This window comes from Spermophilus citellus (genome assembly GCF_964194105.1).
Source record: "Spermophilus citellus genome assembly, chromosome: 13".
NCBI lineage: Eukaryota > Metazoa > Chordata > Mammalia > Rodentia > Sciuridae > Spermophilus > Spermophilus citellus.
The window spans coordinates 78889465-78914509 of NC_138193.1; the positions used below are offsets into that span (position 1 = coordinate 78889465).

Here is a 25045-nt window from a genome sequence, read left to right on the forward strand (position 1 = left end):
GGGGAGCAGGATATGGAGAACAGCCCCAAGGGCAGAGGACTCTGATCCAAGACATGAGATAATTATTTGATTCTCTTGTCCCATGTAGAAAAAAAAAATCAGTTAAATAACATTTAACTTCCAAAGTACACCTTGGTAAGATTTGTTCGGAACCCTAAATTCACTGACAACAGTTCAAACAACATTGACAACAATGTTCAAATGCATCACAATGAAATAACAGCTTCAGATGGATCTCTTGGAGGAGGGAAGACAGGCATTCGTGTTATTCTTGACAGTGGATGCTGAGCACATACAAAACCTTTTACATCTTCCACAGGGCTTCTGTCCCCCCTCTTACAGGATGACAAATAAGAAAAAGTGAATCCTAAAGAGGTGAAATGACTACACGAAAGTCCAACAGACAAGTAACAGTAGAACCAGGGCTCCTATGTGCCTGGCCTCAGCCTCTTTCCACTTGACAAAGAAGGATCTTAGATTCAACCAGTGAGAAAATTCACAGCGCTCCACGTGAGCGCCACAGACCTTGCCAAAGCTGCCTTTGCCCAACACCTTGATGAAGTTGAACTCGTCCAGGCCCAAACGCTTGGCCTGGCCTTGCCGGACTTCACCGTTCTCACCAGGGCTCCCCAACTGGCCGTCCGTGGACGATGATGCTCGGTGCTCCTCCCCTCGGTTATCAAACGACAAGGCTTTCCGGATATTGTTTTCAAGTTCTTTTAGTTCTAAGGACCAGAGGGGAACAAGATATTGCATTAGTACGTATCTCATGGACTTTTCCCATTAGGACTCCACATTCAGAATGTCCCACATGAACTCTGAACCCGGTTTCAGTTCTTCAGTAACAAATCCAGGGCGGCTTCCCTTGGTATGTGCCTTCGTTTGTCCAGCAAGTTCCCTGGCACTTAAAGCACAGCCAGGCCTCAGTATACAAAGGGATTTGGCTGAGCGAGGTGGCACATGCCTGTAATCCCAGCAGCTCGAGAGGCTGAGGCAGGAGGATTTCGAGTTCAAAGCCAGCCTCAGCAACAGCAAGGTGCTAAGCAGCTCAGTGAGACCCTGTCCCTAATAAAATACAAAATAGGGCTGAGGATGTGTGTTGCTGAGTTCAATCCCTGGTACCAAAAGAAAAAAAGAGAGAGAGAGAGAGAGAGAGAGAGAGAGAAAGATTTGACCCATTTGTAATAATTATTCGTAATAATTTGATGGTACTATGGGACCTCCAGACTTGTAGGAATTATTCTGACCTGTGTAGGCCTTTTCCTGTTTTATTTTAAGACTGAGACATCCCGTGGGAGCTTCAAGGAGACTGAATGCCCTTGAAGCACTCGCTCACCATCAAACCCTTTTGGATTATACCAAAGCCAGATAAATCTCTGAAAGCCCCCTTTAACTAGTGGCCTATTCCGTGGTTCTAGGTGTAGTACAGGAATCCAGGCCTTCACTGGGACTGTGCAGAGTCAGAAAGGAACAAGTACCCTTTAAGTTCCCTTTGAAGAGTCAAACTATCCAGAATCATCATGGCAGTCATCATTGGTGATATAATTATCCCAACGAAGGGGACAAGGAAGCCTTTACCTTCTCAGGTCTTTAAATGGCCTTGATGCTGGGTTTTCTCTAAAAGCTAGTACCCCACACAAGGGTACTGACAAAACAAGCAATGGGCTTATCATTAACAAAGAATTGCTTCCCACAGTGACCTGTGTTGAAAATTTATCTCTGATGGGGCAGGAATTCCTCAGGACAGTTTCACAACTATGAGACAATCTCGCACCTCTCTGGAGTAGGTGACCTGAATTACCTGCAGCGATAACACTGGGTGATCCTTTGACCTATTCTATTTGAAGAAGCTTTATAGTTGGCAATTCATTCACCAACATGCACACCTGTCTGTAAAAATGTGTAGCTTGAGGGTAAGCCAATTTTAAAAGATGCTCATGAATAACCAGGATTATGGAAGGAGAAGAGAGACTAGTCCTGGAAACCCAATTCAGGCATGAGTGACCCAGTGCCACTTGACACAAAGACCTTTAGCTTCTTTTCAGAAGGATGGAGGCCCTAAAATCCTATTCAGAGAACCTGAAGAGCTTCCTAGCTCTGGTGTGGGCTCCTTGGAGGTGGGGCAGTTGTGTTGGGGAGGAAAGAGATGGGGAGACCCCAGCCACCCCGACACTGATTCAGCAGTTACCTACTAACGCTCACTTGGAACTAAGGATGGCTCTTAGTCACACCACAGGGTCAGTCTCAGTTATTAAGTGGATTCTGGAAGGTATAACTTAAGATGTTGGGGGCCTCAGAGCTTGAAGACAATGTCTTTCTGAGTTTTTCTAATGGAGGACTGAGAAACTGTGGCTTATTTCTGATTTATAAGCATGCCACATCTGACTAAGAGGGCTTTCCCATCCCTGAGCGCTCACATCACTGCTGGGAAGTTCTCATGCCTACGCTGACTGGTAACTGTAAGAGCAGAAGTCCCAAGAGGTACTGTGCCCTGTGTGGGGCCGGACAATGTGCTGGGCAGCAGCCAAACCTAAAAGCCACCATTGGCACTTCACTTTTATTTGGGGTCTCTACCATTTGACCCAATCTCCTTGAAGCTCCCTGGGGATGTTTCAGCCTTAAAATGAAACAGGAAAAGGCCTACCCTGTCCAGGATAATTCCAACAAGTCTGGAGGTGCCATAGTACCATCAAAATACTTATAAAGGGGTCAGATCTCTTTTAAAATGAAGACACAGAAAATGAAACAGAGTTACACAAAAAAGGAAATGAGGCCAGTTATTTCGGGTTTTTTGTTTTTAATTTTTGTTTTGATACCAGGGATTGAACTCAAGGGCACTCAAACACTGAGCCACATTGCCAGCCCTATTTTGTGTTTTATTTATTTAGAGACAGGGTCTTGTTGAGTTGCTTAGGGCCTTGCTGAGTTGCTGAGACTGGCTTTGAACTTGTGATCCTCCTGCCTCAGCCTCCCAAGCTGCTGGGATTACAGGTGTGCACCACCATGCCCGGTGAGACCAGTTATTTTGTGGCCCCCAGGAACGGCACATGGACTCTGAGCAAGAAGCCTGGTCACAAATGATGACCCCCAGGGAGGGTTTGATGACACAGAAGGGACAGAGGCCCACCCTTACCAGAAGTAAGTTCTTGACTTTGGGACAAAACTTTTCACCTCTCTGACCTTCCCCTTCTCAACCTGTACCTTGGGGCAGCAATGCAGCGCCCACACAGAGTCGGTATGAGTGTAAAACTAGGAACATGAACACAAGCAAGCCTTGTAGAGGGAAAGAACAATTATGAAATCAATACAGAAAAGGCGTGGGAGGACCTGCCGGGGCCGCCAGCCGTGTCAGCTCTCACAGGCTGTTCTTGAGAGGAGAGGCCTCACATGCCTTGGTCCTTCGGATGACAGAACCCAGGGGTAAAAAAGGCAAATCTGAGGGTCTCACCCTGGTCACAAGGGGAGGTGGGTGCTGACTTGGATCGATCTTCTTCAGATGGGGAGCTTCCAGAAGCTGGCTGTGGGGATTCGGCACCAGCAACAAGCTAGAGAGGACAGGAAGAAGGGAGAGAGGCATCAGAAAGGAGGGTGAGTGTCCCTAAAGACAAGAGTGTCAAACTGCGGTGACAAGAGCATCAGACAAGAGCCCCTGGAGCATAGCAGCGCTCGCTGACTTGACAGTCTGAGAGCTCAGATCTGGAGTTTCATTTGCCAAACACAGGAAGAAAATGAGGGACTTTCAGCTCACTCAACTTTTATTCTATCCAAATGCAACAAGCAAAGCTCACCCCCTCTTCAATCAAGCCTCCCTCTGCTTGTCCAAGCAACAGACACTCTTACCCAGAGCAACATGACGCTGGCTGTCTCTGCCATCTGTCTGGCATTTATTTATATCTTACCCAGCTTTATATCATTATTAATATCTGCATGTGTACATTGCATGGGGTTCTCTACTCAGATTATATTTTCTTTGAAGGTAAAAAATATAGTACTGTCCATGCCCCCGGTGACTTGTACAAACTAATAGACATAATAGGCACTCAATAAATATTTTCAGATGTTTTTGATATCTGTTGGCAAATTTTAACAGAACACACCAATGAAGTGTGCTCCCTGGCATAGGTCTGGCATCTCCACCTTGAGTGGCATGAAGTCGGTAGCACTCCTGCTCCCTCTGCTCTTGGTCTACCCGCTGTGGGTACCTTTCAGTTTCTGACCAGGGGAGGGCTTCTCCCATCCTTCACCCTAACTTAGGTGACCGCTTGCCTTTTGTCCAGATTTTTCATCACAAGCATCTCAGGCATAAAAAATTTAGGACTGAGGTCTCTTAACCTAGACTCTGCTCCTTCTTGAATTTCTCCAAGTCATCTTTGTCCCACCAGGTTTAGCCAAATACAAGACAGGCAGATGATGGCCGTTAAGAACAACGGTGCATCCAAAGATAGGAAAGAAGATTGCTACTGAGTTTTTTTTTCAAATGTTCAATGACAACGACAGAGTCTGTCTTACTTTACTTCTGGAAGGAAAACAAAACTTCTCTTCTGGCCAGGACTCTCTCTAGAGCTCCTCCATGAGTCAGGGTAACAGTGTCACCACAGACTGTTTGCTTAACCTGCCTCTCCAGGGGGCCCCTGGCATTCTAGGGTACTAACCTTCTGCTTGCAATTCCAGTGTCTTGGATCAACAACTGAAGTCCTATTGTTACCAGTGGGATTTAGAGAACCGAGGAGGGACACCCAAAGCACAAAATTTCACAGTTAACCAGAAATAGAATTTTTTTTATTGCAACTCTTGCAAAACAGTTTTGTTTGCTGGGAATGTAGAGAAGGAGGAGACAGTTAAGATGAAAAAAAACAAAAAACCCCAACCTTCCCTTGAGAAAGAAAAAGGCGTTTCTGGGGACACCAGGAGAAAGACACAGGCGGGTTCTAAACAAAGAAGACAAGGAAACATAGGCCCTTCAGCAGGTACAAGGCCAATCTGGAGAGAACATTTGAGAGTCAAGGCGGCAGGAGGCACCCACAGGTGGGCTTGCTTTTTTAGTATAGTGCTTGGTAATGTTTAACCTCAGGCAGGGAGGGCCTCTCCCCACCCACCCACACCAGGATTTCTCACTTAGGTAACATTGTTCTGATTCTCTCATAGTTTACTTTTCAGAGATCTCTTAAAATTTCTAGGCTAAAAAAAAAAAAAATGTAGTCAGGCTAAAGGGCTGCTCCAGATGCCTTTAGCTCTGTTCATATCTGAAGGCCTCGACTTACCAAAAGAACGCCTTAGCAAGCCGATCTCCTCCCTGTGGCATTCAAAATGTCACAAGGATGGAGCAGGGCTTTGGTCTCTAAAGAAAGGCCCAGATGTTGAATACTGTGGGGCATTGAGGGGTATGCCCCAGGCAGCCCATCGCTGGTTCTAGCACAAACCTTGACACCCTCCCTAGAGAAGAGCGTGGGTTTAGGGTGGAGTCACACACTGAAATTGCTTGCCTGCCAAATCTGGAGGCAGGTAAGTCTACTTCCTTGTCTAGAATTGCCATGCTTTTTCTAGAATTCTAACTCCTCATCTCAAAGTTTATGTCTTTTTGACAAATGTACCTCTCAAGGCTAGCTTTGTTCTCTCTCTCTCTCTCTCTCTCTCTCTCTCTCTCTCTCTCTTAAATCCAACTCTGGAACAGTTTTATTTTGTTTATTTTATTTTTTTTTATGTGTTGCTGAGGATTCAACCCATTGCCTTACACTCGTGAGGCAAGCGCTCAACCACTGAGCCACCACTGAGCCACAACCCCAGCCCCGCTTTATTGTCTCTCTCTCTCTCTCTCTCTCTCTCTCTCTCTCTCTCTCTCACACACACACACACACACATACACATGCTGTTAGTGTGGAAGGAGACCCCCCTTTTTTGGGAGGGGGTACTGCAGATTGAACCCAGAGGTACTTTATCACTGAGTCACATTCCCAGTCCTTTCTACTTTTTATTTTGAGACAGTCTCATCAAGTTGCTTAGGGCTAAGTTGCTGAGGCTAGCCTAAACTTTCAAACATCCTGCCTCAGCCTCCCAAGATGCTGGGATCACAGACATGTGCCCTGCGCCCAGATTGGAAGGAAACTTTCATGTTACCTGTGTGACCTCTTTTTTCCTTTCTTTTATTCTTGGAACACATTCTGTGTTGAGTAAGATGCCTCACCCCCAGGAATCTTACGGTCCCCCTCCAGAGCACTCTCAGGAAGCCAGCACAGAAGGGCAGGCCAGGAGAGAGTTCCAGAGACACCACCAAACAGACTCTCACCTTTTTCCTCCTCTGGCCACTGTTGGTGATTTTGTCCGGAGTGACACCTAGGTCCGCCAGCACTTTGGCGATCCCTCTGGCATCCACTCCACAGTTGGGAGCCACATTGGTCTCACATCGACGGTGAACATTCATTTTGCAGACTGTAAGGAGACATAGGGGAGAGATATCCAAGTGTTTATGGTCTAAAGCATTACCTTTTGAAAAAGTAACATGTGCAAATTGATGCAGGCAGTATGGAGATTCCTTGGAAAACTGGGAGTGGAACCACCATTTGACCCAGCTATAATCAAAAGACTTAAAAACAGCATATTACAGTGATGCAGCCACATCAATGTTTATAGCAGCACAGTTCACAATAGGTAAATTGTGGAACCAACCTAGATGCCCTTCAATAGATGAATGGATAAAGAAAATGTGGTATACTACTAGGCATTAAAAGAGAATAAAATCATGCATTTGCAGGTAAACGGATGGAGTTGGAGAATATAATGCTAAGTGAAGAAAGCCAATCCCCAAAACAAATGTTGAATGTTTTCTCTGATATAAGGAGGCTGATTCATAGTGGGGATGGAGGAGGCAGCATGGGAGGATTACACAAACTTTAGGGCAAAGGGGAGGCAGGGGAAGAAAGGAGGATGGGGGGAGGAAAGACAGTGAAATGAGACAGACATCATTACCCTAAGCACATGTATGAAAACACAGATGGTGTGACTCGACTTTGTGTACAACCAGAGACATGAGAAATTGTGCCTTATTTGTATAATATGAATTGCATTGCATTCTGCTGTCATATGTAACAGATTAGAATAAATAATTTTTTAAAAAAATAACATAAGTTCATTTGATAGAATTTGGAAAATGCAGAAAAATAAAAATCCTCACTCGTTCCATCACACAGAACCACCTTGCAGAGATAACACTCCTTCTAGTTACTTCCTTCCAGCCACTCTTTCTACATGTCTGAGATGAGGATAGAGAAATATCGCATTTCATTTTCATTTAGGGGAACAGAATACTGACTCCAAAAGAACCTAGTTGATTCCTCCCGTGGGGGGGAAGAAAAAGTTCATTTGAATTCTACACCCAAATGGGGCACATGTCCACAGTCAGCTCCACTCCTCTGCGGGGGTCACATGATACAGGGCGCTCCACAGCAATTAGAAGAAGATCTCTGCATGCTTTCAGCAGGGGGAGGGGAAGACAAACCATTCCCAAACAGGTCAGAACATTCTGCTCTTCTTAACAAGACCTGCCCTTAGGAGAAACTATTTTATGAGAGCTTAAACTATCGGGGATTTATCAGATCCTAACTGACCCAGGAGTAAGGAAATGCCCACTCCAGCCCACTCCAGTCATGCCAAACCTCCAGAGGCCAGGGGAGGACGAGCAGCACGGTGGAACAGGCTCCCTACCAGACTGAGATCTATGCAGATGACCATGGGAGGCCTCCCCTGTCCCCACTCCCTACCATCACAGGCATATTTCACCATTCTCTACCCAGTACAGCATGTCAGGCTTCCAAGAACAATTACTAGGTGTACGAAAAGGCAAAAAGCATAATTTAAGGAGAGAGAGAGAGATGGCAGGCAATGTTACAATGATCAAATTGGGAATTTAAAACAATACCTTAATAGGTGCCACATCTTCATGGTATTCACTTTCCAAATAGCTATAGCAATCAAGTCAGTGTGGAATTGGCAAAAGAACAAATAGATCAATGGAATGGAACAGACAGTCCAGAAAGAGAACCATATAAATATAGTCAACTGATCTTTGACAAAGAAGCAAACACAGTCCTTTTGACAGATGGTGCTAGAGTAACAAAACAAAACAACAACAAAGAAAAACACCCTGAATCTAGACACAGAATTTATGCCTACCATAAAAATTAACTCAAAATGGATCATGTAAAATGCAAAACAACGAAACTTGTAAATGCTAATAGAGAAGACCATCTAGGGGACCTTATGCATGGACATGCCATTTTAGATAACAATACCAAAGACGTGATCCACCAAAGAAATAACTGATAAGGTGGGCTTCATGAAAATTGAAAGTTTCTGCTCTGTAAAAGGTACTGTCAAGACAATGAGAAGAAAAACCACAGACTGAGGGAAAGTATTTGCAAAAGATGTACCTTATGAAGGGCTGTTATCCAAAGCAGCCAACTCTCCACACTCAATAATAACAAAATGAACAACCCAATTTTATAAATGGGGAAAAGATTGGAGCAGACATCTCAGCAAAGAAGATATTCAGATGGTAAATAAGCAGTCAAGAAGATGCATCATATGTCACTAGGGAACTGCAAATTAATATTATTAGATCAATTCTATTAAAATTAATTAATTAGTCCCTACACTATTCTATTAAAATAGCCCAAATCCAAAACTCTGACAACAATAAATACTGGTGAGGATAAGAGCTACAGGAACTCTCAGTCACTGTTGGTGGGAATGTAAAATCAGTCATTGTTGGTGGGAGTGTCAAATGGTACAGCCCCTTTGGAAGACAGCTTAGCAGTCTCTCATAAAACAAAACATATTCTTACTATGTACTCCAGCACTCACACTCCTGGTATTTACCTAAATGCATTAAAAAATTATGTCCACACAAAATTCTGCACACAGATGTTTTTAGTAATTTTATTCATAACTGTTAAAATTTGCAAGCCAGCAAGATGTCCTTCTGTAGGCTAATAGAGAAACAAACTTTGGTTCATTCAGACACTGAAATATTATTTAACCTCAAAAATAAATGTCCTATCAAACCATGAAAAGGAATGGAGGAACATGTAATGCCTGTTACTAAGTAAAAGAAGTCAACCTGAAAAGGTTCTAAATGATACCATCCCAACTACATGGCCCCATAGAAAAGGCCAAACTACAGAGGCTGTAAAAGGCTCTGAGGCTGCCAAGGAGAGATGAATAGGCAGAGCACAGAAGATTTTTAGGGCAGCAAAACTACCCTGTATGTTACTATAATGGTGGATACATTTCATTACGTATTTGTCTAAAGGCAGGGATTACACACCACCAAGAGTGAGCCCTCATGTAAACTACAGACTTTGAATGATGATGGTATGGTGAGGGAAGTCCATCAGTTGGTAACAAACGTGCCACTCTGGTGTGGGATAATGATGGTTGGGAAGCCTATGCCTGGGTTGGGGGTGCGGGGTGGGGGTGCATAAGGGAAATCTCTGTTTTATGAACCTAAAACTGTTGTAAAAAAATAATGCCTATTAGAACAATTAGAAAACACAAAGCTGTTCCTAGAATGAAACCATGCAGACTGGCCCAGACCTCCTGCTTGCCCTGCATAACCTGGTCATCGGCCTGGAGGGAGGGACGGCACAGAGCCCCCTAAGCCTGGTTTGGAGAAATCAACTGAGCTATCCAATAGAAGATGGATTAAAGGTGGGGGGCGTGTAAGAGAGTGGCTATCTCCGATTACATAAACATAGAAGAAAGCTCTACCCACCCAGCCATGGAACTGACTGGACGGGAGAGCTCTTGGTAATGCCTGGCCAAAAGTCCTAGGGCAGAGGGCCACTCATACTCCAGGGAACGGCACTGCTCAGAATTCTCATCACACTCCCCTGAGCTACAACTGCCGCTGGACACGCACTCACCTTCCCTGCTCTGCCCACCAGCCCCTGGTCTGGCTCTTTGTGAAGCATCAGAAAGGACATGAACCAAGGGACCACTTTCAGAGAATTTCCTGGCAAGTGCGAAGAGTCGGTATAATTTGACCACTGGCGCCCTCTAGTGTCCAAATGTCAAACCCGTCGATCGTGACCAGTTGGCAGAATAGCAAAGTAGAAAATGTTTTTTAGAGAACTTTGTTTCATATTTTTTAAAACCCTGATATTTCCATAGGAAAGCTTTGTAGTTGCCTTAATATGTTTTAAAAATCCTAATCACATGTCAGTTAAAAATGGATGACATGAGATAATGACATTGAAAGTGGTGTGAAAAGTCTGGGCAGGTGAGGGCTAAGCCGGCTGAGGACTGAGAGCACGAGATGATTCAGGCAGCCACACTGGGAACATGGGCTTTTGGAGGCTGCAGGTGACACCAGGAGGCTGCAGACCAGCAAAGGAAAGTAGACATGTCAGCTGGCAGCAAAAGAAACCCGAGGAGCATTCACTTTAATGTGGTCAAATGAACTATGCATGTCACTGCCCCCATGCCCCTACCCCGTCACTAATGGAGATGGCAGAAGCCAAGGGCTGTTAATCCTGGGCTGCCAACCCACTTTCAGCCCTAAGCTGCCCTTTAAGGCTTCTTTTTCTAGGATGCCTGTTAACATGCATTTGTACTGGTCTCATCCAAATGAAGTTGTGCCAAGGAAAAACAGAACCACTTGACCCAGATAGGGCTCTTATAAATGGATAACCCTACCTTACTACCCACCTAGTCACCATCTATTTGTTGAGCACCTACTATGTGTGGGGAGGGGCTTCAGCAGCAGAGTCCTCTCAGATCAGCTTGTGGTTTGAGCACAGTGACCTTCATCTCCTTTTGGAGAGACTTCATTTCCATGTTTCCACCCTTTGCGTAAATGAGATTAAAGCCAGGATTGCAACAAGGAGGGTCAAGCTAATAGGAATTCTTCTAAAATAAGCAGAGTCTCTAAGGACAATGGCTAAGTCATGCCTGAGGAGATTAGTTGGGCCCATGTACGCTGCAGAAGTTTTTGCGTGTGTAGAACCAAGGCCCCCTCTCAAGCAAGGGGAGGCTATACCACTGAGCCACAGCCCCAGGCTCAAATCTGCAAACCTCCTGACTCAGCCTCCCCGGTAGCTGGGATGACAGGTCTGCATCACCACACCTATCTAAACATTTCCTCACGTTAGGCTAATTTGAAGATGAGTCAGGACCATGGTTGGATTCCATAGCAGGTTACCATCAGCCACCCTATGCTCAGAGATAGACAGCAAACAATTGGAAACAGGAATTGTGTAATGGACGTTGGCAGGGTTGGGAGAGGGGATGACTGCAGAGTGCCAGATAGAAGGGAGATAGGAGGTCCTGGGGTGGTCCCTTGGAGTCATACTAGGACAAATGTCCCCAGAAAGAGACTTGGGAGTCTGACTGCATTGGAATCATAACACTTTTCAGAGACCAGAATGAGTGGCCCATTGTCTGCTCCCCAGAATTCCTCAAAAACTACATCTTGTATCAACCTTCCACATGTCAGGGGTACATTCGTCATGGTCCCTAGGCACTGCCAGACACCACTGGAAGAGGCTCAAAACCAACCAAGAACCCTCTGTGGCACTGTAGTTCTGAAGGCTGAGTTGCTCCCTCTCTCTCCTGCTCTCCACCTATGATATGGTCCCCCCACACCTTTCCAGGTCTTTCTCTACCCTCAAGTACAGCTCCAGCTGTATCTCCCCACAAAAGCCTTTCCTGACCACCCTAGCTGTACTGGTCTCTCTTGCCCATGAATTATTCACATTAATATTTGGATTCACTACTTGACCTGTGGTCTATTATTTAACTTAATGCTCAGGGAGTATTCTACTTACTGAAGTTTCTAGAAGACTAAAATCATATTTTATCTCCAAGTTCTCAATGAAGCCCTTACTCAAAGTAGGGTGAAATGCCTTTGAGTGTATTCCAACTTGATGTAAGTTAGCAATATTTCAGCAGCACAAATGGAAACTGTCAGTCCAGAGCCCAGAGCCCAGCAGATATCAGGGAACTAAAATCCCAAACAATGACATGATATACGAATTTTTGCCGACTGTGCAAAGTTAAATACCAATGCACAAGAAGGGAGAGTGATCAATTCACATGGCTTGTTGAGCAACAAACACATGACAAATAAAAGTGCCCTTATTTATGTCCTCCTTACGTAATTCAACCACCAAAACTAGACTTGGTGCTTTTTTTTTTTTTTGTGGCGGGGGCGGGGCTACTGGGGATTGAACTCAGGGGCACTCCACCACTGAGCCACATCCCTAGCCTTATTTTGTATTTTATTTAGAGACAGGGTCTCTAAATGAATAGAGTCGCTTTGCTGAGGCTGACTTTGAACTCTCAATCCTCCTGCCTCAGCCTCCTGAGCTGCTGGCAAGACTTGGGCTTTTAAAATAGGACTTCTAGGAGGCTTTCTTTCATAACTATTTGTCCATAGGCATGTAGATGCCTGTATGAAGATGTTTGCAGGAGCCTTAATTAAAATAGTGACCAGAAAGAAACAATAAGAATCCATCTAGAGGTCAATATTTAAATAACCTGTTAAACCTGCATAATGTGGACTATGAAGCAGTCATAAAAAGAATGGAGTAGCCCTGTATGTCCTGCCTTGGAAATATTCCAAGAAATAGTAAAAAAAAAAAAAATCAAGTTACAGAACAATGGATATAGGATTCAATTCATAAATGTCTTGTTGAGTGCCAATATGTTAGGCACTTTCTAGATGCTGGGAAATAGCAGCAAATAAGAGACACGCACAAATCTCTGCCCTCATGGAGCCTGTTTTCTGATGGGGGAGAGAAACAGAGATGTAATAAATAAGTAATGTGGATAATAGAAGATGGTTAAGTGCCACAGTAAAAAAGAAGGCGGAGGAGGGTGATGGAAGATGAGAGATGAGAGTGTCCATTTTTAAACGGGTGCTCAGCGTAGCCCTCACAGACGCGGGGACGGCATTTATTGGGGGGAGCATGTGTGTGCACGTGGTGGGCAGCTTCTAGGGTTGCCCAGTGACCCCCATCCACAGGGATTCGCACTCTTAGGTGACCCCCTGTCACTCAGTGTGTGCTGGACCCAGTGATTCTCTTCTAGGTAGAAAATGTCAAAAGTGATGAGATGTCGTTTTTTGAGATGAGGTTACAAGGACTGTGGCTAGAGCCTTGGGCATCCTCTTATGTTCTCGACTGCCCGCTCTGACAGAAGCCAGCTGCCGAGTTGGGAGCTGCTTTATGAAGGCTCGTTGTCAAGAACTGGTCTCTCTGGCCAATAGCTAGCAGGGATCTGAGGTTGCCAGGGCCACATGAATGAGTGCGGAAGTGGCTCTTCTTCAAGTCAAGCTTCCAGATGAGAGCACAGCCCCCACTTCCAGCTTGATCTCAACCTCCGGAGAGATGGCTGGGTCAAAGCACCCAGCTAAGCGGCACCCAGATTTCTGACCTGCAGATACTCATAAAATAAATATTGGTTGTTTTACATCACTAAGTTGCAGCAATAGATACTAAAACTCTGTGTGTGTGTGTGTATGTATGTGTGTAAGTGTTGTGAAGTAAGTGAACAGTCTCAAAAAACACCTAACAAATTTTTAGTAGCAATTAAGTCTAGGGATGGAAGTCCAAAGAGACTATAAAGAAAACTTAATATTTCATACACACACACACACTCTCTCTCTCTCTCTCTCTCTCTCTCTCTCTCTCTCTCTCTCAAGTTTTGCTTGAATCTTTTACAGTGAGGGTGTATTTGTATATTACTATGCTCTTTTAATTATGAAAATAGAAATAAAGTTTGAAGTTGTGACAAGGGGTCTGGCTGTTCAAAAAACAGTAAAGGGCTGACATTTTCAAAAATGTTGAGAATAAAAATCTTTTTTCAAGTTTTTAGTTTTTTAAATATCCAAAATAGTTTTTTTTTTCCTTTTTAGGAAGGAAGAGAAGAAGGAAGGGAGGGAGGGAGACTCTGCATAGCCACCCCCTGAGGTATGTACCTAAGGTCACTCTGCTTTTATTACTTTTATTACTGTCCTCGGGCGGCAGGAGGGCATTGGAGGGCAGTTAAGGTGACCTGCATTTGATCACCCAGGCAGGCAGTGACCAAACCAGGCAGTGACAGCTTCCCCAGTTCCTAGGCTGGATCTCAACAGGCTGCAGCTCCTCAAGGGTTCTGTCATTTGTTATGTCCTGGAAAGCAGGTGACAACTGTGCCTCAGTTTGTGAACGCAGCCTTAGATCAGAACAGTTACTAAGATGGATCTCAGAGAGGAGTAGAGGCCAAAGAGGACTTCCCAGGCCAAGCTTCCTGAGGCACATGCTCCTCCCACCTCAGCACAGAGCTGCAACCGAGCCCCCTGGACAGCTGTGATGGAGCAGGGTCTCTGTGGCCCTGTAGGAGACTTCAAGCTGTGAAAGGAACTCTGGCTGTCTCGTTAAACTGCCCCTCAGCACTTGCCGACTTCAGGGTGGCTGGGCTGAGACGTGAGCACGGGAGCTTGAGCAGAATACAAATGGGGACAGGGTGGGCTGTATCCCATCATGATAACCCCATTTTTTTTTTTTTGGAGAAGGAAACGACAATTGTGAGGCACTGGAAGCTTCCTTGGGTGGGGTGCGGGGGACCGACCACAAGTGTCAGCTGAGAAACTGAGACACAGGAGGAAAAGAGCCCAGACCGGTTTGCTGTGCAGGTGGGAGTAAGGCTAGGGGAGGGGGCAGGACTGAAGTCACAAACCCAAGCGTTCAAATGCCCCAGAGCCTCGTGACCTAGCATCTGAGCCTTAGAAGCAGTTTCCAGACTGTTCACAGGCTGTGGTGTTCAGACAGGCCCAGGAACGAAGGTGGAGAGCCTCAGACAGGGCTGATGCTGGCATCAAGGACAAAAAAAAAAAAAAGGGATGAGGTCTTCCACCTGTGCACTGGGTGCCAGTGCTTTTCTGCCCTTGGCTAAGGAGCCCAGTTACCCAGCAATTGTATGATATCCTCCAAGGGTCTGGCCCCTCTGTGGCCGAGGACAGAGAAAGGACAACCTAGAGACAGAGGCCAGTCCCCTACCAGTCCCTGGTTGTGTGTCCTTGTTCATGTCACCAGTCTCTCCAGTTCTGTTTCCTGCCAGTCAAACAGGAGTACAGTCACTAATAATGTGTCTGCCCATCAACATCTGAGCACATAAACAATGGTGGTCCTGCAGGATTATATCACCCAGAGACATTAAAGTCACCTTTGATCATCAGTACATTCTATGATGCTTGCACACCAGCAAAATCTCCCAAGCAGGCAACTCTTAGAAGTATTCCTGCCTTTAAACAAGGCACAACTGTAAATGTGCTCTCATTAACTAGGGACAGTCCGTGAGAGAGTAAATACACAATACTGGAGCCTAGGTGTCATGGTCAACTGTAGGCTGAAGGGAGAGTGACCAGGACAATCTCATGGGTCCTTCCTTCTGGGTTCAAACTCTTTAAGAAACCTGTTTTACTGGAACCTATTCCAAAGAATGGGACTGGCCTCAAAGCTGAAGCACAGAGCAGCAACCACATGGCCAATATGCAACCAGCACTAGGAGAGCAAGGCTCCAGCCCAGCATGACCAGCCAGCAGGGTCCAGCAGCCATGAAGACCCAGCTGAGCCTCATGAGCAGGGAGTGTGGGGGAGGGCCCTGACCCGAGCCAGACATGGGATCAAGGTGCCTGGGCTTAAGTTTCAGCTCCACCGGACTCCCACACAGGTCACTGTATCTTGACTTGTTCTTAGTAGTCATGGCAGCAGACCCTGCCTTGGATCTGGGCAGAAGCAGGCCATGTTGGCCTCATGGCCATGACCAAGAAGACTGGAATTTAGGAAAGGATGGGAAAAGATAAATAGATGAGATTTTTTAGGGCAGACAGGTGACTCTGTATGATGCTCTAAGGTTGAATCTGTGTCATTATACATTTGTCTACACCCATAGAATGTGAAATACCAAGAATGAACTTTCATGTGAACTCATGTGGACTTTGGGTGATAATGAATGAAAAGCCTTTATTTTCTAACTACTGAAAGGCCCCACCCCATGCCTGCTCCCCTGGGGTCTTGTGATCACATATCTCACTTTCCCCTCCTTTACCTGAGCAGGTGTAGGGAGAGACACTTCCTGCCAAAAGAACGGAGGACACCTCCCCTGGGCCCTGCCTTCTTCCAGGGTCAGCCAGGGACCCAGTCCTAACAGCAACACCTGGGTGTGTGCACTGCTTACTTAAAATGTTAATATTTATGGGATGAGAGTATCTTCATTTAGATTTTTCATTTACATTAATAATTAGTATTTTTTTCTAACAACCAGACATCACTTCATCAGGCTCCTATCCAAAGCAGGCTCTATGTTTCCTGGCAACCCCCGTCAGCCTTCCAGAAATACTCTCACTTCTTTGATAAAAATCATTTGACATTCCCGATCCATTTTTTTCCTTCCTCATCCCTTGTTGCGTTTCACCTCATGCCCACAGGATTTCAGGTGGGTCCTGTTCTGTTCAAGGTGGTGTGTGCAAAAGGACACAGGAGAGGAGACAGGGAAGGCTTCACTTCCTGCCTTGGAGATGCTGGGAAGGTCACAAGGAACCCAGATGTGTCAGCAGTCGGCACTGCTTCCTGGACCAGCATCATCTCTGGTCCCCATAGTTGCTATTCTCAATTTTTGCCACTCTCTCTGTCCCTCCCACAATTCCAGTTCTCCCCTCAACTTCAAAAAGGACTCCTCCCCTTTCAGAAAATAAGGGAAATCTTATGTCAATAGATTCAAAGCGCACATAATGACTTGCCCATTCGGGTTGCCCTGAAACCCCACCCTGATGCCAGAGATGTACCTGCACCTACCTGGTCTGCAACCTCCCCGCCATCTTGGTGAGGCTCTCTTGCTTTCTCCCCTACCTGGTCTCTGCCCCGGTTGGTTGTATCAATGGTTCCTTCTCTCTTCTGACTCTACAAAGTCTCCTTTTCTACTTTATTCCTGACTATCTAAATATTCTGAAAACACTTCCCCCTCCATTCTTACTCTAACCTATTGCACATGGGCTTCCATAACACTGACCAACTAACACAGCTCTAGCTGAGGTCAATGGTGACCTTCTCATTGTTATATCCAATCTCCTGTTTCACATCTTACCTTAGAAAACCTCTCAAGAGCACTTGGCATCCTTCACCACTTCCTTTTTAATGTTTTTTAAATACTCTGCACACTTTTGGTTCCTACCATGCTGCTGTTCGCTACTCCCCACCCCCATCTGTGAGGTCCTTCCCTCTCACAGGCTTTGCAGGTTCATCCTTGGATGCTGGCAACTGCCACCCCAGCTCCCAAGGTGTTATCTTTGGCTCTTCTCTCCATCCACTCAAGCATTGGCCCTGAGGATGACGTCTACTCAACAGCTGTAACCCCTACCAGATACTGACAAATCCAAATCCCAAATCCCAAACTCTCTCCCAGGTTTCCATGAGAAACAGCTGGACACCTCCATGTTGATTCTCACAGGCACCTCAAGTGACCACATCCCCAACCTATTCCACCATTTTGCCTCCAACCCTGTCCTCCCTCATGCAGTCCCCATCTCTGTGAACAACACATCACGATCCTTGGTGGGATCTGGTCGCTCTGTCCAACAAATTACTCCTCTTCAGAAATTCTAAGTTATTCTCTTTATTCCACTGCCATCATTACCTCATTTTCAATTTTTATAATTTCTCACTGGGATCCTGTCAATGACTAATGTGTCCATGTTCTCAGTTTACTTCCTTAAATCTTTACCTATTTTAAAAAATCCTCCCACCTTGGGAATTTATTAATACATCCAGTACAAACAATAAATACTACTTGAAAATAATCTCCATGCACTCTTCTTACCCAATGGTTCATGGTTGCTCACAGTCCAGCCTTACTATAGGCTAGTCCAGCTTATAAAACTGGATTCTTCATTCAGGTTCCCAGAATATGTTCCCATATGATGTGCTGTTCCTTGTACCACCCAGTATACTTACTGGAGCAGACAGTTTACAGGAGGGACAGGAGGGACAGAGTGAGGAACCTGAGACTCAGGATCCAAGGATCAAGTCCCACTTCTGTTAAGCTGTGTATGTATCCAAATGACTTCATCTCTGAGCCTCAGTTTCCTCCCTGGGGACATGGGGAGACTATGACATATGTCCAGGCCTGTGAAGATGTCTCATGTGACAGCATCCTAGCCTGGCTCCTTCCAAGAGGGAGCTCATGAGAGAAAAGCCCAGGTCCTATCTATTTACTTACTCCACAGCCTAAGTCCAAAAGCACGTCTTCCTTCCTACCCCAGGATACCCCTTACATTATTCCTACACTTTTGTAGGCTTGTTCTGTCCCTAGCTCAGTAACAGTCTGAGATGGGTCATGCCTTCATCCTCCACCATGTTTCCCTCCGTGCAGTCACAGGTGGCCTCTGCACAGAGCCGTAACATGGTCAGCAACCAGGGCCAAAAAGGGCTTGTGCTCAGTGCTCCAGCCAAATCTGGAACTGGCTGTCCAGGCTCAGACAAAGTTGTTGTTGTTTTTTAACAAACAGGAGAAAAAAGGGGACATCGACACATGGAGGGTGTGGGGAGGGCAGGGAGCAACTCACCTTTACACTGCAAACCCTGCCGCAAGAGGCCCCAGAGCAAGGACCCACAGTGGTCACAGAAGGTGGGGACTTTGTAGTTGTGGATCCCAAACTTGTGGGGCATGTTGACGCTGAACCGCTGTGAGCCCACCTGCGGGATGGCAAAGCACAGAGTCAGCCGGCTGCTTCCAGCTCCTCCAAGGCCCAGAGCCTCATCACTGGACTCCCATGGAACTTCTTCCCCAGAAAGCATGTGCCACTGTAGGCTTGGCTCTGAGACACCAGATGAAGAAAGCCTCCTCTGGGCCCCGCCTTCACTCCTGATGGCCCCAAGTCCTCCCCTGCTGCACTGGCTGGCTTGGCAAGGCCCGGCCTGCTTCCCCAGGACTTCAGACCTTTCAAAGTCGCATCACATGGCAGTGGTGTGCCTCACACCTGAGCCACTCGAGGCAGCACCGTGTGCCTTCAGAACTGCTTCACACATGGAGGCCTCACCCAGCAGGGGGCTTCTGGCAGCTCCATGGTGGACACAAGAAGCCTGTAAAGCACTGTGCAAACCAGCAGTGTCCTGGAAACCAGGGTCATTGTTAGAACAAGCAATAATTACATGAAGATGGACACTAAGACACTAAGGTATTGTGCTGACCACACACCAGGCACCATAGCTCAGTGAAATCTGACCACCACTCTCTGGGGTAGGACCATCATGACCCTGAGTTCACTGATGAGGAAATTAAGGCCCAGTGAGATTAAGAAACATGCTTATCAGCTGATAGGCCAGGCTTCCATCCCCACACCCCCTGCAGAAGACACAAAGAGGGTGAGCAGGACTCACAGAAAACAGAGGCAGAAAGAATTGTAAGATTGAAAGAGAGGAAGAAAGAAAAGTGACGAACACAGAGACAGCGCACTCCTTGGTTACACTGTAGAAGTACAGCACGGGTGTGAGCCCTCAGCCTGGCACAGCAGACACGAGACAGGAAAGGCGACTGGTCACAAGCTCAGATGCAAAAGCCCCAAGAGGCCCATCAGCAGAGCACCTACTGAGTGGAGGGAGGGCTGGTGGCATGGTGTTCGGAGCTGCACGTGGTGCCCATGTACACAGACGCATTGTACACAGGCATGGCACAGAAGGTGGCTGCACAAAGGAACTCAAAGGTTGGTCTCCATGGGCAGCACCTGGCAGAGGGCATAGTCACCACCCTGATGGGTTAAATACGCTGATGCTGAAGGACACTGCCCCCAGGAAGCATATAATGGTGGCAGGTGGCAGGTGGCAGGTGCACCAGGACAGGCAGCTGACCCCGCCAAGAGCCCTACTTCCTCAGTCCCTGGCAGTTTGGACACACACCAAATTTGGAGTCTCCAGAGCTCACTGGAGACTTTCCACCACTTCATCTATCAGGAAAGAGAGAAGGAAGAAGTAGGTCGCAGGTCAATTGGGTGCCATGCATTTCAAGTCACCATCTCGACCTGCATGACTCTTATGGCCCTTTTCACTCCATGGAAGCAAGGGAAAGCTTTAGAGCCTACAGAGGTTCCTTGAGGATGAGACTTGATGGGCAGGACCTGATGGGCACTCCTGCCCTTGAGAACAGGACTCATGTGTTCTTTGCTTCTATGGACCTGGCACAATGCCTGCCATATAGGAAGTGCCCAATCAGTACCCAGTGGAATGTCTCCAGGAAGGAAGGAAGTCAGGCAGCAGGCAAGCCATTTCCTTCTTTCATTTTCTTGCGAAAGCAATAAGAGCAACAATGCTCTTTGGTTTCTGACCATAGATCAGGAGTCAGGAAACCCTGGTGCTGGTGTGCTCATTTAACCAAACCAAGAGACTCTCTGAAAACAACTGTAGCACTCAGGGCTCTGTCTACCCTTCAGGCCACAGAAGACTCAGTGTCAGCCTTGCCACCTGCTGCTTTCCAAAGATGGTATGGAAGCAAAATGAGATGCAAGAAAAGAAATGTCTTATATGCAAAGATATTATTTTTGTTTGATTGAATTATTATTTTTAGGGGGGGGATTGAACTCAGGAGACTCAACCACTGAGCCATATCCCCAGCCCTTTTTTGTATTTCATTTAGAGACAGGGTTTCACTGTGTTACTCAGCATCTCTCTTTTGCTGAGGCTGGCTTTGAACTCTGGATCCTCCTTCCTCGGCCTCCTGAGATTTGGGGATTACAGGCATGTGCCCCTGTACCTGGCTTTGAATCATTTTTAAGAAGTAGGTATAAGGTCTTCATAATCACTCCTTTTGGAAGCCAAATTATAAGCCCACCTGAATCTAAACCCAGATGATTATAAATCTACTCAGGGTCTTTCTCTGACCCTGACTCTAGTGACCTATGATTATACAGTATGTATTTCACCCTGAATTAAAAGCACACCTTTGAAATCAACTGTTCTGAACACAGATAACACCTGTGCTGCCCATAATCATACCTGTCACCTCCTTTGGAGGGCTCGTTGTAAAATAATTCTTCCAATTGCTCATTTAGGGGACACCTGGCTCCCTGTTGACTGTTCATGCTTCCTTATCCCTAGCCACCTCCCTAAAGCCAGTCTAACACCAGTTTCAAAGATTAAGACACCAACATAGTGCAGAGGTCAAGGGCTAAAACTCTAGATCAGACCACCTGGATATGAACACAGCTCTTTCACATACTGGCTGTGTGACTTGGGACAAGTTAATTTGACCTCTCTGTGCTTTCTTGTCTCTCTGCTCTAAGATGCAGATGATAATAACACCTATGCCATTAAGGTTGTTGTGGGATTCAATAACATGTGCCAAAGTACTTAAGGTCGGTGCAAGTGCTTAGTGAATGCTGGTTACGATTATCATCCTGGTTATTTCTGCCTCCTAGGTGTTCCTTGGATGGTTCATTCCACTCTATTTCCCCATTCACCCCCTTAAAGATAAGCTTCTTGCTCCTGAGTTGTCTGTCTCTGTTCATTACCCGTATGGAGTCTTGGGTACCTACGTCACTTGGCCATGCCTGTGTTCCACTGAGATAATGAAATAAAGGAATTCACATTTTCCTTGTGCACTTCGGCTCTGGAGTCTGCCTGCTCTTGCATCAGACCAACTGGGAACTGTGCTCACTCCACGGCATGTGCCCAGCACCGGAAGACTCTAGACAACTCCCTTCATTTATGATCAACACAATGAAGGCAGCAGGATCTCAGAGAGATAAGGTTTTCTTGGGGACTGTATTGGAGGCAGCAAAGGGAAGAAAGCACAGAATTCCAATCTTCCAAATATTTACCTCATCGGGTGTTTCCTGTCTCTTTAATCCAGCGCACTTGGTGATTATGAGCTCATGGCATCGCTTGTGGACGACGCAAGTGCAAACTGCAAACCAAAAAGAGATAGGAAGGCTGAGTGATGGCTGGAGAAGAAAGTCTTCATCCCAAGATGGAATCAGGGCTCCGGTGAGGGACAAGGAGAGCCATACTCCTTCTGCCACCAAATCTTAATTTAATACTTAAAGCCCTTAATGCAGTTATTTCCAAAAAATGTTGCCACCAAAGCCACAAAGGTTTCTTAAATGCCCTGGAGAAGAATGAAGCAGTCATGTCCAGGGGACACTGGCAGTTTTTGTGAGTTTTGAGAGGACTGGGCAACTTTCTCGCTATGCATTGCTGAGGCTGGGAACCAGCTTTCTTCCCATCTCTCCTAGGGAGCCCTGTCCATTGAAGGTGTATTGTCTCCCATGTTCCAAAGTCGTGGCAGGGTGGCTGATGTGAGAAGGGGAACTCTAGCAAGTGGAATAGAAGTTCTTAGACTTTTCTTTTTTTTAAAAAACTGGGTTGTGTTCTTACACCCCAAACTTTAAATGTTCCACTTGTCAAGAAGTAGGTCTAGCTTTGTCTGTAAGGTCATGGGCAACTGGTGGCTGGAGAGGTAAGTAATTCTCTGTTTGTACACAAAAGACACGGCAGCCTGCAACAGAACCCATTCGAGCTTCCCTGATGGGGGAGACCCAAGCTAGGCAGTGCTAGGCTCCCTGCTCCCACCACACAGAAGCTCAGCATGACCACCCTGTGTTACCACGCTCCACGTGTATACAACTTAACCTTACTGTTGTGGTCAATTAACTGGAAAAAAAAATCTTCAATTCCTTCAAGTGAGCTTTAAAGTTTTAAGAGTCAACGATTCCACAGTAGACATAAAAAAAAAGAGAATCGGCAAGAACCATTCAGAGATATTGACTCAAACAAGCAGGCGAGGGAGCTCCTTCAGGGAGAAAGAGAAGTGCTCGCTGATAGGAAACACAGTCCCAGAGCAGGACAAGTGGGGTTTCCGAAGAGCCTCTAATTGAAGGATCATGTCTCACTGGGGAAGATCAAAGTGCTGCCTGCTACCGCTGACACAAAATTCTGGAGAATTGGGAGCTTGCTGGAAGCCTGGTGGGTGGGAGTTACCTGAAAGGCACCTCCCTTACTTGAAAGTGACCACTCAGGCACAAAGCTAGCAGGGTCTTGCTTCCTAGAGAGGAACAATAAGCATGCAAATGCTGCAGAGTCCCCATGTCATCAACCTGGCACACACCTCCCACAAGTGAGTCATCTGAACCCAACGAGGGCCTCCAAAGATTTAGTTTATCAAAGACCTCTTACCTTGACATTGGTATCCCTGCTTTCCTATGACACCCCTGCAAAGAAGAAGACAATCCTTTAAGAAAACACAATTTTACTAAAGGTCAAAAAATAAACACCTACAGCCAGCTGACTGTGGCCACCACCCCTGTTGTATTAAGTGCCACAGAGCCAGCTGAGCTGTGCAATGTCACTCCCCCTCTCAGGGAGCCTCAAAATGCCTGCTGCCAGGGGGCCCTGGAGGGTAGCCCAACGCTTGCAGAAGGCGTCAGGTCTGTCAGCATTGGGGCTTGGATTCCTATACAGACAGCTGGGCCAGAGGGCAGCAGTGTTCTGGAAAGATACAAATGACCCTGCTTGCTCTGGACAGTTCTTGGACAGTTCAACACTCTCTTCTTCTTGGATGAGATAAACATTCTCGCCTTGCAGTGCCAGGACTCACTCTCTGATGGTGGAGAAGGGCTGTGGCTGGCAGACATTTCTTGAGCATCCCAGAGACTACCAAGGGTTACAGGCAGTCTATGGTCACATCTAATGCTTCAATCTACCGTTTGGATGAAGGCTAACATTAGAGATCCCTTCCATGGCCAGAGGAGGGTCCCAGGGCAAGGTTGGAAGTCAACACAGAAATAGAACAATCAATCAAACAACCTAGTCTTATTCCTGTCCTCAGTCTACCTGTAAGAGCAGGTCAGGGAGCCTATTGCAGTTCCAGATCATCCCAGCAGGGGGAGCCAAAAGTCACTGGGGGCCACACCCCAGGAACCTGGGGCTATAATGTTCACCACAGGCTTAGGGGAGACCTGAGCCCGTGAGACTAACCACTTGATTCACGTCTAAAATACCAACAATGGAGCTCAGATGGTGAATGGGTGTGGGGAATGAGAAGTGTCACAGCTGGAAAGGCCACTGCTTCTGTTTCCGGCAGGTTTCCCCTGAGCTGTGTCATCTCAGCTGTCCACAACCACCTCAGTGGCTAGTTCTGTTAACACCATGAGGGTAAGACAAGAGACACACCTCAGGAACCAGGAGGGCCCCAAAGCCCAATTCAAATCTTCTCTACTAGGAAACTCAACTTTTCTTGTTCTGTCCAGCCTGGATCCATAGGTGTCCTCCACATCACTACCAGCTTTGAAGACGCTCAGAGAATTTTCTAGAAAGCCCGGTAGGATGTCATGAAAAGCATCAGCTTTAAAGTCAGGCCAACCTGAAATGGAACTGTGCCTCTGACACTCCTAGGCTAGAGGACATTGGACTAGTCTCTTCTCCATTTCTGAGTGCCAGCACTGTTAGCAGAGTTAATACTACACAGTTCATAGGATAATGGGGAAATTTAATTAAATATTTCCAGTGCCTAAAAATAGGACCTGGCATGTGTAGACGTTCATTAAAATTCCTCCTCCAAGCCCAAGACCAGTGTTCCATATCCTCCTCCGCCACTCAAAAGGCCCATGGCCTCCTCCTCTCTGCCTATCAGAATCCTAAGTGTGAAGGGAGAAATGCCACCTCCCCAGGCAGCCTTCCCAGCCACTCGAAACACTGCTGCTGTGTTCTTGCTCCTTTTAGATCTCAGCATCCTGGGAACCACCAGGTTAGAAAGTTACTGAAAACTGCTTTCTATCACAGAGATCATCAACCAGGTATTTTTTCATTTAATTATGGAAAAATTCAAATATATATTAAAGTAGAGCAATGGATATAAGGGGCCCTCACATACCCATTGCCCAGCTCCAACTACCAATCCAGGGCTGCTCCACCTCATCTCGACCCTAGCCCTTCTCCCCTCTTCCAGGTAATTTTTTTTAAACAAATTCCAGACATCATAGCTAATTTGTAAATAGTTCAGCTTGTTCCTCTAAAAGTCATGCTTT

At 46.3% G+C, this 25045-nt stretch overlaps 1 protein-coding gene across 1 annotated transcript in view; it reads right to left on the reverse strand.

Moving 5' to 3' along the window:
• The window catches only part of PRKCE (protein kinase C epsilon), a 480838-nt gene that overhangs the window by 158323 nt on the left and 297470 nt on the right, over nucleotides 1-25045 (reverse strand). Inside the window, exons 4-9 of the mRNA XM_081265157.1 lie at nucleotides 23196-23230; nucleotides 21842-21927; nucleotides 18596-18725; nucleotides 6284-6426; nucleotides 3449-3545; nucleotides 526-725 (exon numbers count right to left, since the gene is read on the reverse strand). Of these exons, the coding sequence (XP_081121283.1) occupies nucleotides 526-725; nucleotides 3449-3545; nucleotides 6284-6426; nucleotides 18596-18725; nucleotides 21842-21927; nucleotides 23196-23230 (691 nt within the window). The remainder of the gene's footprint in view (nucleotides 1-525; nucleotides 726-3448; nucleotides 3546-6283; nucleotides 6427-18595; nucleotides 18726-21841; nucleotides 21928-23195; nucleotides 23231-25045) is intronic.